This window comes from Suillus discolor (assembly GCF_016758755.1).
Source record: "Suillus discolor strain FC423 chromosome Unknown F5147scaffold_146, whole genome shotgun sequence".
Lineage (NCBI taxonomy): Eukaryota > Fungi > Basidiomycota > Agaricomycetes > Boletales > Suillaceae > Suillus > Suillus discolor.
Genome location: NW_024541393.1, coordinates 18,793 through 33,175, shown reverse-complemented (window position 1 = coordinate 33,175; position 14,383 = coordinate 18,793). Strand labels below are relative to the sequence as shown.

The 14,383-nt window shown below is 47.5% G+C and overlaps 6 protein-coding genes across 6 annotated transcripts; 3 read left to right on the top strand and 3 right to left on the bottom strand.

Annotated features, from left to right (window-relative positions):
• Positions 1–252: 252 nt before the first annotated feature.
• On the top strand, positions 253–2,587 carry F5147DRAFT_588546 (uncharacterized protein; the record flags this gene model as incomplete). The annotated part of the gene is made up of 7 exons (XM_041432095.1): positions 253–799; positions 849–1,020; positions 1,088–1,270; positions 1,326–1,543; positions 1,625–2,017; positions 2,082–2,303; positions 2,352–2,587. 7 exons carry the CDS (start codon positions 253–255, stop codon positions 2,585–2,587), a joined length of 1,971 nt encoding a protein of 656 aa, XP_041284903.1.
• Positions 2,588–2,667: 80 nt separating this feature from the next.
• Positions 2,668–2,942, bottom strand: F5147DRAFT_545944 (uncharacterized protein; the record flags this gene model as incomplete). Its single annotated transcript, XM_041430327.1, has 2 exons — positions 2,668–2,792; positions 2,843–2,942. Coding segments are annotated over 2 exons (225 nt in total), but the record flags the coding sequence as incomplete, so codon positions are not given.
• A 2,798-nt stretch (positions 2,943–5,740) lies between these two features.
• On the bottom strand, positions 5,741–8,662 carry F5147DRAFT_542587 (cytochrome P450; the record flags this gene model as incomplete). The annotated part of the gene is made up of 14 exons (XM_041430269.1): positions 5,741–5,816; positions 5,869–6,012; positions 6,070–6,094; positions 6,146–6,202; positions 6,260–6,343; positions 7,186–7,321; positions 7,373–7,386; positions 7,456–7,557; positions 7,640–7,759; positions 7,808–7,959; positions 8,014–8,146; positions 8,200–8,255; positions 8,304–8,439; positions 8,491–8,662. Coding segments are annotated over 14 exons (1,407 nt in total), but the record flags the coding sequence as incomplete, so codon positions are not given.
• Positions 8,663–9,550: 888 nt separating this feature from the next.
• Positions 9,551–10,926, top strand: F5147DRAFT_764945 (uncharacterized protein; the record flags this gene model as incomplete). Its single annotated transcript, XM_041440736.1, has 5 exons — positions 9,551–9,776; positions 9,832–9,863; positions 9,922–10,206; positions 10,284–10,475; positions 10,537–10,926. The coding sequence occupies 5 exons, from the start codon at positions 9,551–9,553 to the stop codon at positions 10,576–10,578; spliced, it is 777 nt and encodes a 258-aa protein (XP_041284900.1). The 3' UTR covers positions 10,579–10,926.
• A 414-nt stretch (positions 10,927–11,340) lies between these two features.
• Positions 11,341–12,734, bottom strand: F5147DRAFT_621437 (Alpha/Beta hydrolase protein). Its single transcript, XM_041432626.1, has 5 exons — positions 12,325–12,734; positions 12,174–12,262; positions 12,090–12,112; positions 11,891–12,031; positions 11,341–11,840 (listed from the first exon to the last, which is right to left on the bottom strand). The coding sequence occupies exons 1-5, from the start codon at positions 12,553–12,555 to the stop codon at positions 11,452–11,454; spliced, it is 873 nt and encodes a 290-aa protein (XP_041284899.1). The 5' UTR covers positions 12,556–12,734; the 3' UTR covers positions 11,341–11,451.
• Positions 12,735–12,807: 73 nt separating this feature from the next.
• Positions 12,808–13,723, top strand: F5147DRAFT_841578 (uncharacterized protein). The gene is made up of 3 exons (XM_041444392.1): positions 12,808–12,954; positions 13,005–13,055; positions 13,110–13,723. The coding sequence occupies exon 3, from the start codon at positions 13,130–13,132 to the stop codon at positions 13,556–13,558; it is 429 nt and encodes a 142-aa protein (XP_041284898.1). The 5' UTR covers positions 12,808–12,954; positions 13,005–13,055; positions 13,110–13,129; the 3' UTR covers positions 13,559–13,723.
• The last annotated feature ends 660 nt before the right edge of the window (positions 13,724–14,383 follow it).

Genomic DNA, 14,383 nt, shown 5'->3' with positions numbered 1-14,383 from the left:
GCAAAAAAAAGCTTGGGATTAGTGACGGTTGCTCACCTGGTGGATATTTTAGAACAAAAGGCAAGCTTAGACTCAGTGACGGTAGGTCCTGCTTGGTTTAAGCTAACCGAAAGCGCTGATGTTTTCCCAAACCAGGCAATACAACTTAGGTGTTGCGCTCAAGCGTCATAGATCTCAGCATTGATTAATGTCCAACCTAGCCGATATCGACAGTATATGAAGAGGTCTGTAGAACAGCTAAATATTGTAGCTATGTCTTTTCTTACTGACTTTCAGCGCTCTGCGGTTCAGAGTGCACAGATCCTCCTTGAAAATGCTGGTCTGTCTCCACAAGACCTGGATTCATTCTCATTGTCGTCATCATCACCGTCACCACCACCATCACCTTCATCACCTCCTCCTAGTACTCTGCCTAAATTCTGCCCTGCTTCTCTATCTACTCGTAATACCTGTCTAGCTGTTGCTGGCACCCGTTATACCCCACCTCCTGCACAACCTTTTACAGTGGAAGATCGTCTGCAAGGACGGCATCGTGTCACGCGCAAGACTTCTGCACATGCCATCATCAAGCACCCAATTGGTGCCACAGTTGAGTACCCACAGACCGGATGCCATGCCGACGAATCCGTTGCCCATATCTTTCATATAAACCCTTCCATGTTTACTTCTACCTTGCATCCTAAGTCGAGCTTCCAGTATTCCTTGGGTGACGGGCACGGTGGTCAAATCATTGGGAAATGTCTAATGCTCCATGATGCTGGAGGGCAACCAGTTTCGTGCGCGAAGCTCAGAACATCATGTAAGTAATTTATACATCGTCTTTGGGTGATTCTCAAATGTTCTTGCAGGCAAGGGCCTCAAAATTTGTTCAGGATGTCAGCATGATATCTCTGCACACCATTTCACCAATGTTTCTGAAGTTTTAGCTCACCATCCATCTACCTTGCGACGACGAGGTCCTGCTGGCACTGCTGACCAAGAACTTTTCGAGAAAACTCTTGCGTTTTTTTGTTGCTCTTAGTCTTCGTGGCTGCTCGCCTCATTCTCCTACTGATTGACAGAACAACACAGACATAGTAGGAGATAGTAGCATAGATATTGATGATGATTTTGAGGGTCTGACAGCTGACCAGTATCTCGACAGCATCTCTACCAGTTCTGATACCGATCTCCATATTGGCTGCATACCATCAAGTCGTCGACCAGTCAAAAAAAAATGTAATGGAAGACTTGTCATGCATTTTGATGCATATAATCAACCATTTATTCGGTAAGTTTTTATTTATCTACTATTGTTCACATTTATCTCACATTCCGCATCACAGATGCAGCCTGCATTCTCACACTGCACGCTCGCATTTATTCATACAAAATTTGCAGGAGAGTGATACCTGCTACTTGCAGGCACTACTGAATGACGACCACCACATGATTACGAAGTGCGAGCAACTTGCAAAGTCACAGGGATATGGTCCCCTGATGCCGTGTAGTTTTGTTACTGGTCCATCATCACAAAAACAAGTGTGCTGTATGTTTTTTTCCTGTTTTGTAGCTTGTTATTTTCAATCATATCCTTGTGCTTCAGCACATTGGCATCGCCGGGCTGATGGTACATTGAAGCAAGGTGTTCTACGAAAATGGGCACACAACTGTGCAGCATCATTTGACATATATGTTCCCGAAGATCTATTTGCCTGCCCTCAAATACTTGTCCTTTGCACCAACCCTCATTCACATCCCCCTCCTCTACCTGTCAAAACTCTGCCTCCCCTCATTGATGTATTTCATGGATTAGTTTCCCTCATGAAGTGGAAACTTGCAGATGCAACACCACGACGAATATACCTGGATACGGCCTTTGTTGAGGGTCTTCATCGAGTGCTCAACTGGCAATTTCCTGATGGCCACGATGCAATGCTTCAAGACCTCCATCCATCACTCGCTAATCTTGACCATGTGCGTTGCCTTATTAACATAACGAGGTCTATGAAGTACCCAAGTGGAACAGGATTTGAAGGTATGTTCATACAATATTTGAACCACCTAGTACAATCCCTGATTATCATTTTTTTTCTGTTTAGGTGCACGTCGTCTTGCAAACGAACATGCATCCCTGCCTCTGGAGCAGCGCTATGTCCGCTGTGCAGAAACACACGTCATTGAATGTGGTGTGGAGTTCAAACTGGTCGTGTGTATGACATCACGAATGTCATCACATCTCATACAAGCCAAATGTTTGTCTATTGACACCTCATTCAAACGAGCACAAGGATGGCAGGAGTTTGAGATTGAATCATGGGATAGTGAACATTGTCGCTGTGAGTGAAATAGATCACTACTTGTACCCTTAGGTATTAATGGTTCTTCAGCTGTTGTTAGCGCTCGTGCCTTCACCACATCACAAAGCGTGAAGGCACACTTAATTCTCTTTCAGCGAATTTTTGACATTGCATCTGCAGACACTGGCCAGTCTTTTTCATTTCGCCACATTCATGGCTTCGGGTGCGAAATTGTTATTGCTACTCGGGGCGAAAAGTTTGGTGGAAAAGTCGCCTGCAGAGACGCCATTCATCGCCATAAGCCATGAATCCAAAGTTGATCGACAAGCCATATCTGCGAAAACCTTAGACTGGTTGAATAACGGAATACTGAACGAACGCACGGTACGAGTGTTGCTAGATATGGTCGATCGGAGTAAATCCGAGAACGCTTGTCCAGTAAGGCTTCTGTGATGTGCTGAGAATTGATCACGACCATTTCCTCGTCTAGACTTCGCACGAAGACCAAGTCCCCTGACATAATGATTCACACCACGCATGCCCTATGCTATCTGTTCACGTACCATACATAGCACTCCACTTGGTGTAAGTCAGCCAAGGCTGACAAGCGTCGATAGATAAGACACTCCCCAACAGTGGGAGGGGCACTGGGCCAGGAGGAAGAGGAGCATTATTCTGTCGCTTTTTGATGAACAACTTGAGTGCCTTGACGGCGACAAAGGAAAGAGAAATGCCAGCGAGGATGGCAAGATGACGATCAACTGCAAGGGCCATGATTCGAGCAGTGGGTTAGTAAACTGTATATAACGACCATCCTTATAACCGCGGGGAAGTGGGGTAATCGGTGGCAATTTTGCAACTCGGTAATGCGCCTTCCATCGCTTATATGCATATGACTTCTTGCTCAAATCACATCAAACTTTTGCATAGGCGTCGGATGTTCTGGAGATATCCTATGATCACAGAAGAATACGATCATGGAAGGAGAAGACATACATACATACATACACAAGATATGAAAAAGGTGTAAGATTGAGCAAGCAGCATGCACCGCGGACTCGCCCATCTTCGTGTTCCAGATTTTGCTACATCGTCATAATATCTGTCCATCACAAATTGCGTTATTGGGTGGATAGATCATCACCCACGGAGAGAAATCCAGGGTTGTATTACCGCTCTTTAGTCATATTGTGCGCCGTCCACCAGGCAAGTGTATAACACCTTGTACCCGATCGACTCTTGCTCCTTGGCCCTTACTGGTTGGGCAGGAAATGATTGGTGTTCGATGACTATAGCAGATCTTGATCATGTATTCGTTGAATTTGGACTGTCAGCAGGAAGATAACACTCGAAGAACTCATTTATCACCTGAGGTATTATGGTCACTCACCTCTTTGTCCCACTTCCTGAATAAAACAAGCCTATTCTCGTATTTCTCGACGTCTGACAGCAAGGTCCATATCATATCCAGAGACCAGTGGGCATCGGAAATAGGAGGGGGAAGCGATCCCTTCTTTCTTATGACACGAGAATCAATAATCCACCGACACTGGAATAGTATTGGGGCATAAGCATAAGCGCGGATAAGCATAAACCGTAAGCTCCCAGGTGAGAGCAACCCTATCAAATAATGTGATCATCGGCAGAAGAATTTCGTAAAATCGTCCTAAGAAACCTCAGCTTCAGGTTGGATTATATCATCCAGAAAATAAGAAATTTGGGTAGACTGCATGCAAACTCTGTGACTAGCACACGCTGTAAAGTTACCTTGAGTATGTGTTCCCTGAGTCACGTCCGAGTTACAACCTGGTCATCCACCGTGCGTTCAGGGTCATCCGCATTAAATAAGGCGAGAGAACGAAGACACGAGAGCGCAAGTTCCCGATTTCTTGAGATTGCGAGGGTCTCATGTTATGATGATGTGGTGTTGAGAAGCCAGTTCTCTTGTCGTGGCATTGAAACGGCATTCACTTTTGGCCATCTATCGAACGACCTTCCCTTTCTCAGGAGCTTGCCATCTTTGTAACGAGGAGACCCAGGTGAGGACAAATATGAATGACTCGACGTCGTGCTAACACAGGTACTTGACCTTGCCTTCTATGACCGTCTCCGTAATACCACTGAGAAGGTCAAGCGCCATGAAAGGTATTGTCCTTGCACACTCCTGGTATTGAGGAATATCTCGAGTCGATGGTAAGTCGAGGTTGCTGAAGACGTCAGTCACTCGACCGCACAAGGTCCAGTATACTATTAGATTGCTAAAGTTAGCGTTGCTGTCATGGACACCGTTTTTCCAGAGGGTAGGATGGCCTATTGTCGTAGTTGTTATTATAGTAATGCACAATAAACAACAAGGAAGAACGACATACAGACAATGGTTTGCCACTATGCGCTGATGAACTCGTTCCGCTCAGCTTTGTGATTGAAAGAAGCAGCTTTCTGGATACAATAAAGTATGTGATGCTGACTCGGGCCCGTTGAGCGTCCTCCATCTCTAGGACCCTCTTGTTTTTCGACATAAATGCACTTTCGCAATGAAGGATTGTTTCCGGAATATTGCGCCACCAAGGCATTTCCAGCCTGAGTGAATATCGGACATGATAAGGTATTGATTAGTATTCCCTGACTCTGCAAAGTAGAACGTTTATCTTACCTTGCCTGCCCAGCTTCTTCTACATATTAAATTTGATCCAGAAAGGTCTCTCTCGAGTCTCCACAGTTTCCTTCGTAGCACATACACCGCGCTGATGCATGTACATACTATTCCACGGAAACAATAGTTTAGATGTTGTCTTTAACTGAGACACGTACCGTGTCAATAACTCCCTGGGATATGATACTATCAGCATAAACGTCTGAAATGGCCTTGTATCTTCATTTTTTTTGCTGCATGCGAGGTATCAGATAGGGCAGATGATTGATTCACGTAGAGAACTGTAAGTGTCCAGTACTCAGTGATAGTACGGGTATTCGAACTCCGCTTAATTAGACTTGCATGTGCAGGTCATGTGATCGCGTAATTCACGAGAGGATGTATTACTATCTACACGAAAGCCCAACTATCAGTCCCGCGAGAGATAATTCAAAGCTGCTGGTACAATTAACAAAGTACCCACTCGTCGGGGAAATGACGGCGGGCGAGGGTGGGCACAGTTAATAAAGCTTGATGCCTGATGCATGATGGCGTCAAACTTGAGTATACTGACAGATAACATAAGCCAGCGACACTAAAAAACAAGGTAATACATGATTTCACCCCCCGCACAGCTCTCAACATTGCATTTTTAGCAACTGCGATACCCTTTCCTTCGTGTGGCGAGGGGTGAATATGCACGGGAATACAGGGTGCCTGCATCGGCTGCCTCAGATAAAATATAGGGATCCTCAAGGATGACTCACGTCGTTAAGCCTCCCGTCCATTTCACTCCTTCAGCATCAGGCCCGACATTCCATCCTGGCGCACGTTCCAACCGGAAAACAGTTAGAATGTTCACAACTGCGGCGAATAAAGAAGCATCGGCAACGTGTCGTCCAACACTGCTGAAAGGTGAGCCAAACCCGTCTATTCGCAAAACTCTAAACTTCGTACCAAATGCGCCTTCCAAATCCAAAAGCAAAGGAAACGTCATCAGGGCCTTGTGTTGACGGCTCTTCGACGGCGACTTTTGACATGTAACGCTCGGGTATGAACCTCATTGGGTTAGGAAATTTATCTGGATCGCGCGCCATAAACCTTGTATAAGAAGAAATGGTTATGTATGATCTTTGTTCACTTGGTATGATGAATCACCATGCGTTAGCTATTACGGTAGCCCCTTAAGAAACAGTTTTAGAAGAGGGATAGGGTTTTCAGTCCATAGACTGACCTTTTGGGATATAGTAACCTTCGTAGATGTCGTCATTTACTGTGGCATGTGCAATGCCTAAATCCACAGTCAGTGACCGTGCTAACCGGAGTTCCATGAGTCAAGAGTACTGACCCAGAGGGACGACAGGGAACCACCTCAGCGTCTCCAGTATGATGGCATTGATGTAGGGCATAGAAGCGCTGTAGAGACTCATGCCTCTCATTGTGCAATATGGCAGTTTTCACTGGGGAGTACATGGCACGAACTTGTAGCATCACTCTGTGTGCTACCTGCAGCTATCTCTATATGAGGCACAGCTTTCCCGCGCAACGCGCGCCATGCGCGCGTACCTTTCCCGCGCTTCACGATGTATATGCGCGCGCGCTTTCCCGCGCTTGAGCGCCCTATAGCGCCAGCCATCCGGAAGCATCCATCCACTGTCCACCAAGTTCCCTAGTGCGTATATTTCCATTTCTCACATTTGCATATCGTTCCATCTTTATTTTTATCATGGACCCTTACTTACATATATCTTTACATACCTTACTCGGTAGCGCTTCGGCTCCGCATGACAGCGCTTAGGCGCCATACTTAAGCGCCAGCAGTACATACTTACTGACCGACCGGGACTGACTTACTCTCCCACCAGAACGACAGAGGACTTACTGGTTACTACCCACTATTCACCTAGCAGAACATAGTAGAAATCTATTTGTTTACACCTCGCATCTCCCTTCTCTTGTCTTACATCATATCATCACTTAAGCAAACTCACTCTTACTCTCTCTCGTATCTGTATACACGCGCACGCTTTCCCACGCTTCGCGCCATACACGCGCGCATTCCCGCGCCTTGCGCGCACCTGCGCTTTCTCGCGCTTCGCATTGGCCAACCAGTAGCGCTTTCAGCGCATACCTCTAGATCCTTGCTGCACTCGCTTCCCCTTTAGGGTCGAACGCACTTGTCGTCTCAAGTATAGCAGACTAGGCAACGCACGACCTTACAACAATTATAGATACAGTCAGGAGCATTGTTCGTGCCTCGCTGTATCGTTGAACCTTCAGCGCGATCATCCCAGTCGGGCAATCTTTCGAGAGTTTCCCCAATGACGGAATCAATCTCTGCTTGCGCGCGTGTTTGCACCTCGGGATATAGAACCATCGCGAGCAGGAAGACGTATAAAGTGGACGTCGTCTGGGCCTTTGGTCAGTATATGGCTAGAATAGAAATCGCGTCAAAGTATACAGTTTCTGAGGCGGCTGGGAGTGCGGAGAAAATGAGTAGAGATACGTCAAAAACATAATAACCATTGCAGAATTGTCACGAACCAGCATAACCAGATGCACTGGATTCCTTGATTCCTTGCTCAAGAACAGCAGCCTCCCCTTCATCTTGTGTTTTGGCTGGTATACGTTTCAATGCATCCGACACTACGGATGGTGCAGCCATCCCCGCAGCCTGAGAATCGATCATCATGAGCCTAATCTAAATGATACAAAAGGCACTGGAAACTTGCCATGTTGTTCTTCACATGTTCAAATGGCATGTCCATAATCATGGGAACAAGGGTTCTCTGGACTATAGCATCCCTTACGAAGCTCGCTCCAGGGAACCAAGGAGGAACTTTTTTCACTGTCAGTGCATTAGAATAGAACTACGGCTGATCGAAGTCATACGCACATATGGGAAACTCTGCTACAACAGCTGCGACCTCGGGCCTGAGTACTTTTACATCTATCTCAAGTGAGCGTTCAATGAGCGCAAGAAAGGGATCATCAACGGGCGCTATAGCATAATCATACATGATTGACATGATGATAGACGTGCTGAAGCTGCGTAGAAAGTATGGTTCAGCCACGCAATACATGAAGACAGAGATTGCTAACGTGTGTAAATGGGTTCCATACACCTCCGGAGAGGCTAGTAGGTTTAGTATCAAACTGTGAGCATTGCGCATTTGAATCAGACGAAAGGATGACAATGCTTCTAAATGGAATGCTTCATGGAAGATTCTCCTGTCTGTAAAGACATGATAAGTGCGATAAGAGAACTCGAAGGGACAATATACTAACGAAGTCTCCACTTGTCTGAGTAGGGTAGAAAGACAGAGGAGTAGTCATGAGCAAAACTGGGACTCGTTTAACAATAGGAACATCAAAGGATAGAAGGACCTCACAAGCCAAGAAGGTGCACAAGCCCTGGGGGTCTCGTGGAATAGTTCTGTGAACGACGGTCGAGCAGGTCATGCGCAACTCTTTCGGAGTTGATGATCACGATATCCTGACTTAAGAGTCTGGAGTAAACGATTTCCCCTGTGTCGCAATTCAGCACATCCAGATCCACGTGTCGGAGGTTCTACGCACCATATTCAGTTCCCCATCTCGAGTATGCTAACCATGGATGATCTGGGTCGATTCTGATCACATTTCCAACAAAAGGGAGAGGTGGAGGACCAGGGGGTAAAGGATGCTTCTTGGTGTCTCTCTTCTTTTGCAAGGATTGCACTACCACGAAAGATACAAGCGATGCGAGGGCGAGTGCAAGTACTAGTGTTGGGGCCATCAGTTGAACCAAACAAGTAACTGAAGCTCCCCTGTATATGCGTCTGGATTTTGTGCGGCCGGTGATCCCATCAATGCTGTGGGGGCTATGTCGTTCCCGACAAGTGTCGATTCTTGACGGCCCCGAACCCCTTGAACAGTGTCGTGGAAGCACAGCTTGGCTTCAGTCTGTGGAGATCGATTATGTTGAGCCTGTACATCTGTATGGCTAGATTGTACACCATTCCATACTACGGCCGTCGCTGTGCTGGTGTAACCTGCCCTGAACTGCCATGCTGTGCAGGTGACCGACAGCCACAGCAACGACTTGGTCTGCTTCAGCTTCAGCCTTAACATCCAAAACCATTTGTCACAATAAGTTATTTGTTAAGACATCAATTATGTCATTTTCAGGTTTGTGAAAGGCTCACAGCGATCATCAGGTGCGGGTATCGACGCAGTACTTCTGCACTCACTACCTCATTTCCCAGTTCTTCGCAACGAACCCTAAGCCCTTTACCTCGTTTGTGCATTGTCACTGAATCATCGCATCAAATTTTGGCGAATTCTTCGGTGAGCAATGCACGGGCGCAAAACCTAAGAAGCATGCAAAAGGAGGGTTATGGAAGAGTACCTCGATGAATCGTACTCTACTAGATCGGAAGCGACTAACTCAAACAATACCAATGAACAGCAGGTGTAAAGAAGTTCTGGGACATCACAGAACTGCCCCCTTACATTGTATAATGATGTCACTAGCACGAGGAACCACAGGTGGCCGAATGTATTTCTGGAATCCCAGACGCTCATGCGTGTTTGACGCTGTTACTTTACATCACGTGACCGGCGCGTCCTAGACGCGTCGAATGTCGACAACCAAATAATGTCAGCCGCCGTGCTGTGTTATATAAACATCTTCAGTCCCGTTTCACTCTCTCATCCGGTTCTTCTTCTTCTCTCTCATCTTCACAGCTCCTTGTCTTCCTGCCTCATTCCGGACGTTCCAGCAAGATATGTGGCGTGCGACTTGGAAGCATCCCAATGCAATCTTGATGGTATCCTTGTTATTTTCGCCACCAGCATTGGTCTTGCCAGTTTGACGCCACATGGTACGTTTCTTGCTCATAGTGCTCCGACCACTGGCTTTCTCTCAATTGCGCTTAGGTCTGAAGGCGAGCTTCCACAGGACACAAAATGTATGCCTTATTCTCGCCACATTCTTATCTGCCTTACTAACCGACATCAACCGCTCAGGTGTTGAAGGCAAACCTCCAATATTCAAGGACGCGAAAAGACATCATAATGGAACGATATAACATAGCTGCTGCCCTTCCTGGGCGTCGCTCGCGGCGTGGATGGCACAGTGGACAGGACCTGAGTCCATCCGACCCTCTTCGAGCGCGTTTGGTGGCCACATCCGCCGAGGCTCTCGGATGTCTGACCTGTCTCCGCCCTGTGCCTCCTCAGCATCTCCTCGGTCGGTTGTACTGGCCCGCACCATGGTCTAGGCACCCCGGTCCTCGTCAACTCCCGCGGCTCGTAAGTTCGAGGGCGAGATGAGAGGGTACGTTCGACTTTGATCTTCTAGCCCGCTGCTGACATAACGTCCTTTTCAGAGTATCGGTGGTCGCTCTTATCCAGGTCGGGACCTAGTGGTGGCTCGGGCGTGGAACGTTGGCCCTGTTCTGCAGGCGTTGCTAGCTTCCATTCCGTTCGCTCCTCAGTGCCCGCCGGGTCCGGGGTGGCATCGTTACATTCAGTCTGCTTCCTCAGCGCCAAGAGGCTCAAAGCTGAGGTCATCAGCGCGAGTAAGTCCACCCCGGTTGAACAAAGCTTGATACATTCACAACAAAACACATACTGGACAAGAGGAGAAAGGACTGTCGCGACCCAGGTTGTGGGGAAAGGTGAGTGGTTCTATTTTCTCGCGTTTATGGTTGTCTTCGAGAGTGGCAGCATCAGCTCGAGACGCCATGTGTTATTAGATCGATATGATCATCATTTAATGACACATGGAGTCTCGATCAGCTGGTCTAACGCCCGACTTCTAGGACTTGCAGCTACCGCAACTACAGAGCACGCTGTGATCACCAGACTAAGAGAGGCGGCAGCGGATTTGTATACAGAACACGCGTGGATCTTAGGATGATTAGTGGGGACACATACTTGAAACATCTAACATATCATTCGATCCCGCGGAAATTTCCACCTGAGCGCCACCTGTACTCTAATTACCCCTGTGCTCCCGATCTTTGTGTCTCCTTTTCGATCTCAGCCGCCTCTTTCTCTCCTAAGTTTTCTGCTTTTCGTCTACCGTCATCATGGCCTTTGCGTGCTCATCCAAATTCTACTCCTTATACTTTGAAGGCGAGAAAACGGTTCTGGAAGATGGATGGCTTTGTGCCTCTCTCTGCCACCCGAAGACGGTATTTATTTCATCAACGCTCGCGCAATTACCAACACTGCAGATAAAGACACGTCTCTAGAACTCTATTGTGTCGATGTATGTCGCTGTGGTTCCTTCGCTAATACAACTCCAGAGATAGTGGAAGAGCGCTTCCTACCCTCATCGTTGTCGGCAAAGTTTCTAGAGGCTCTTCTGAACTCGTCGGCAGTCGCGCTTTCGACATGGACATCATGCAGTATGGCATCATGCATGGGAAGTGATAAGAGTGACCATTCAAGGTTATAGCTTGCTTCAAGATCATACTATAATTACAAACATATTCTGAATCATCATACATCCTTCAATAAAACTCGTCCCAAAAATGAAACAACATCAGCTCACAACCTCAACCACTCCCTCACAAATAACCCAGCCTCCCTACGCATCCCACTCGTACACTCATGCCCTGCCCCCTCCTCCACCACAACCTTCTTAACACCCCCCTCTCCAACTTCAAGACCCTCAACAAACTCAGCCGACGCCACCCACGGCACAAGTTTATCCTCCTTCCCCGAAAGCACCAACACTTTCTTCCCGAAAAACGGGTTGGAAGCGTCTTTTGCGCGGTACGCCAGTTGTGCAGGGTCGTGCCTTTCTACGTAAGTCGTAAAGGAAGTGGGGAAGTAAGGTGGGGAGAGGGGGATGTTTGAGGATTGGGCGCGTCGAGAGATTAATTTCATGTAGTCGGGGCAGCCGATTATGGGGATTCCGAGGGTGAGGCGGGGTTCTAAGGGATTGTGAGTGTGGATGAATTTGCTAGATGAGCTGGATACGTACCTCTAGAAAGCGCAATCCACGTCGAATGTCCTCCAAGACTCACACCGCCCATACCCCATTCCACAATCGTTCGCTCACCCGAGGGATAGAGGGAGGAAGGAAGGTGGTCGATTAAGAAGGACACGTCTTGTGCTGTACCAGCTTCGAGTGGGGTCAGATTCACGACTCACGTTTAGTACCGGTTGTGGCCTGGACATACTGTGGATGGTATACATGTCCACCCTGTATTCAAATGAGGGGACGTTGTCAACTTTACGCCATGTTATGAATGGCCAGAACGTACGCATGCTGATCATTATTCTCAGCCGGTTCTTTGCTCCACGCGAAATTCCGCTGCTGGTTCACGAGTCTCGTCCCGTGGTTCCTGTGATCCTTTTCCCCGACCCACCATCAACCTTTTCTTTCCTAAGAAGACGAGGCAAAAAGTGACTCACAAAAGCAATGACGATAAGATCTTTCTTCCTCTCTCCCGCACCCGATCCATAACTCTCATCAAAAATGACTTTAATGGTATCGACTATATATTGATCTTGTGCGCTGTCGAAGCGGCCATGCAGGAAGAAGAGTGCGTGGATGGGGTTTGTAGGGCTAGAGGTTGAAGTTGGGTGGGAGTAAACGTCGACGAGGAGACCGCCGATTGGGAGTGTTTGTTTAGTGGGCTGCATTGTGGGACTAGTGTGCTATCATGATGGGAAGGACTCGGTATATATATCATAATAATGTGTCCAACACGCTGAACACCTGATCAGTCGCAATCTCCCCTGTCATGTGCGTGTTAGTATTAATATCAGTGTCTCGTGAACATGGAAGCCAGCGTTCTGCATGTACAGGATGGGGTCCAAGGCTATTCCTCATGTGACGATGTGACTATCAAGATTTAAACTTTCTCAGGCTTGTTACGCCGAGGGTATTAGTGAGCGCATCTCAAAAAATCAAGTGCCGTAGGGTTATAATGCTACTGGTACACGTGTAGGCATGCGTGCCGTTGATCCCAGTCAGGCAAAAAGCATATGGATTCAAGTGCACACTCAAGTCAAGGCTGAGGCGGTGCAAAGGCCATGAGTGTAAGTGCATGGCTTCGACCTGTAGAAATGACGTCCCTGACTCCCACCAGCCGCGTTCGAATTACTTGGATTCATCAACCCACAATTGGCCCCTACACTGAGCAAGTGATACAGTTTTCACTTACAATTCATGCTGATATCCTAGCCTCCACCAGTTCACAAACGTCCTCAATCAATGGCAATCATCGATGTCTTCAATGCTGAAATCGCCCAACAAGTGATAGACAGCTTGGGCGGGAAGCACCTCGTAAACTCTCTAATCACTACTGTCGAGCGCCTCGCGCAGACGACAGACACCCTCTCCTCAGACATGACCACAACCCTCGCGTCTTTTACGCTCTTCGTAGAAGACCTGACCATCGTTGTCGAGCGCCTCACGCAGAAAACCGACACACTCTCCTCGGATGTTGGCGCAACTTTGGCACTGCTCGTGGAAAACCTGACTGCGACAACGAATGCGCTAGCGTTAGACATGCATTACCTACTGCAAGGTTGCATCGCTCTTGTTGCGTTGTTGTGCTTGTTGACAGTCCTCTGCATTGTGCGCTGGTGCTATGCATTTAGTAGAGAGCTTCGGGGTGTGCAACATCTCAAGACTGCGTAAATTTTTTTTTGCAGTCCTTGGGGTCGGTGACCCTATGTTAGATATGTTTTGTCATATGAATCTTTCCTTCGTATGTAGGTGGTGTACATGGTGCGCTGGCATATTATGATTCGGACACGTATTCCCATACTTCACCCAACCCGTGCAACACAGCGAGCATGGACCAACTTGAAACCTTTTTCGATGAGTTGAGCGACAAGGCCATCAAGGAACTCTCCAAGAAGCGGAGCTGCATGATCCTGGATATCTTGCATTGGACCTCTGACTCCCACCGCCCCTAGAGCAATTTCCAGCGCCTGTTATTCTCCATGCTACGATCTCTAGTTTGTACCGATTTCGACGCGCTCGCGTATTTATAAGACACATGATACAATAAGAGCCGATTGGAGCCATGGCATAGGTGACACCCAACGCTGCAGAATTATCCAATGCTGACATCTTGTAAGTCAGTTTCTCCATTGTTCCACGATGGCGTTGTTCATCAGTCCCTCGGGAAGATGCATCTAGACCCCAGGTTCTGATCCATGCGATCGATATCCTATCATAAGAGGTTGGGTTTTGACTGGCATGCACAATGACTCAGGGCCGAGTGGCCAACGCTGAATGATGATGAGGGAACGATCCATCCACCTTATAAAGCTTCATAAATCTGCGCATTGCATGTTGTCCCTCAAATAATGACATTTCCAAGGTGCTCAAATCCATCGAGTTCGAAGGCTATCTTCCACTCACAGCCAGGTCTTTTCAAAGATCTCATTCATCACCAGCTGGAGTTACCGATCTTATCAGAAACATTCGATTCCACGTGTCTATGCAGAGTGTAAG

Excerpts from the sequence above, each read along its gene's own strand:
- F5147DRAFT_621437 (XM_041432626.1), bottom strand. The coding sequence starts at position 12,555 with ATGCAGCCCACTAAACAAACACTCCCAATCGGCGGTCTCCTCGTCGAC. Across the intron at positions 12,113-12,173 it reads GAGAATAATGATCAGCATGC|GGTGGACATGTATACCATCC; the intron begins GTACGTTCTGGC and ends ATTTGAATACAG. Across the intron at positions 12,032-12,089 it reads GGACATGTATACCATCCACA|CTGGTACAGCACAAGACGTG; the intron begins GTATGTCCAGGC and ends CCCCACTCGAAG.
- F5147DRAFT_841578 (XM_041444392.1), top strand. The coding sequence starts at position 13,130 with ATGGCAATCATCGATGTCTTCAATGCTGAAATCGCCCAACAAGTGATA.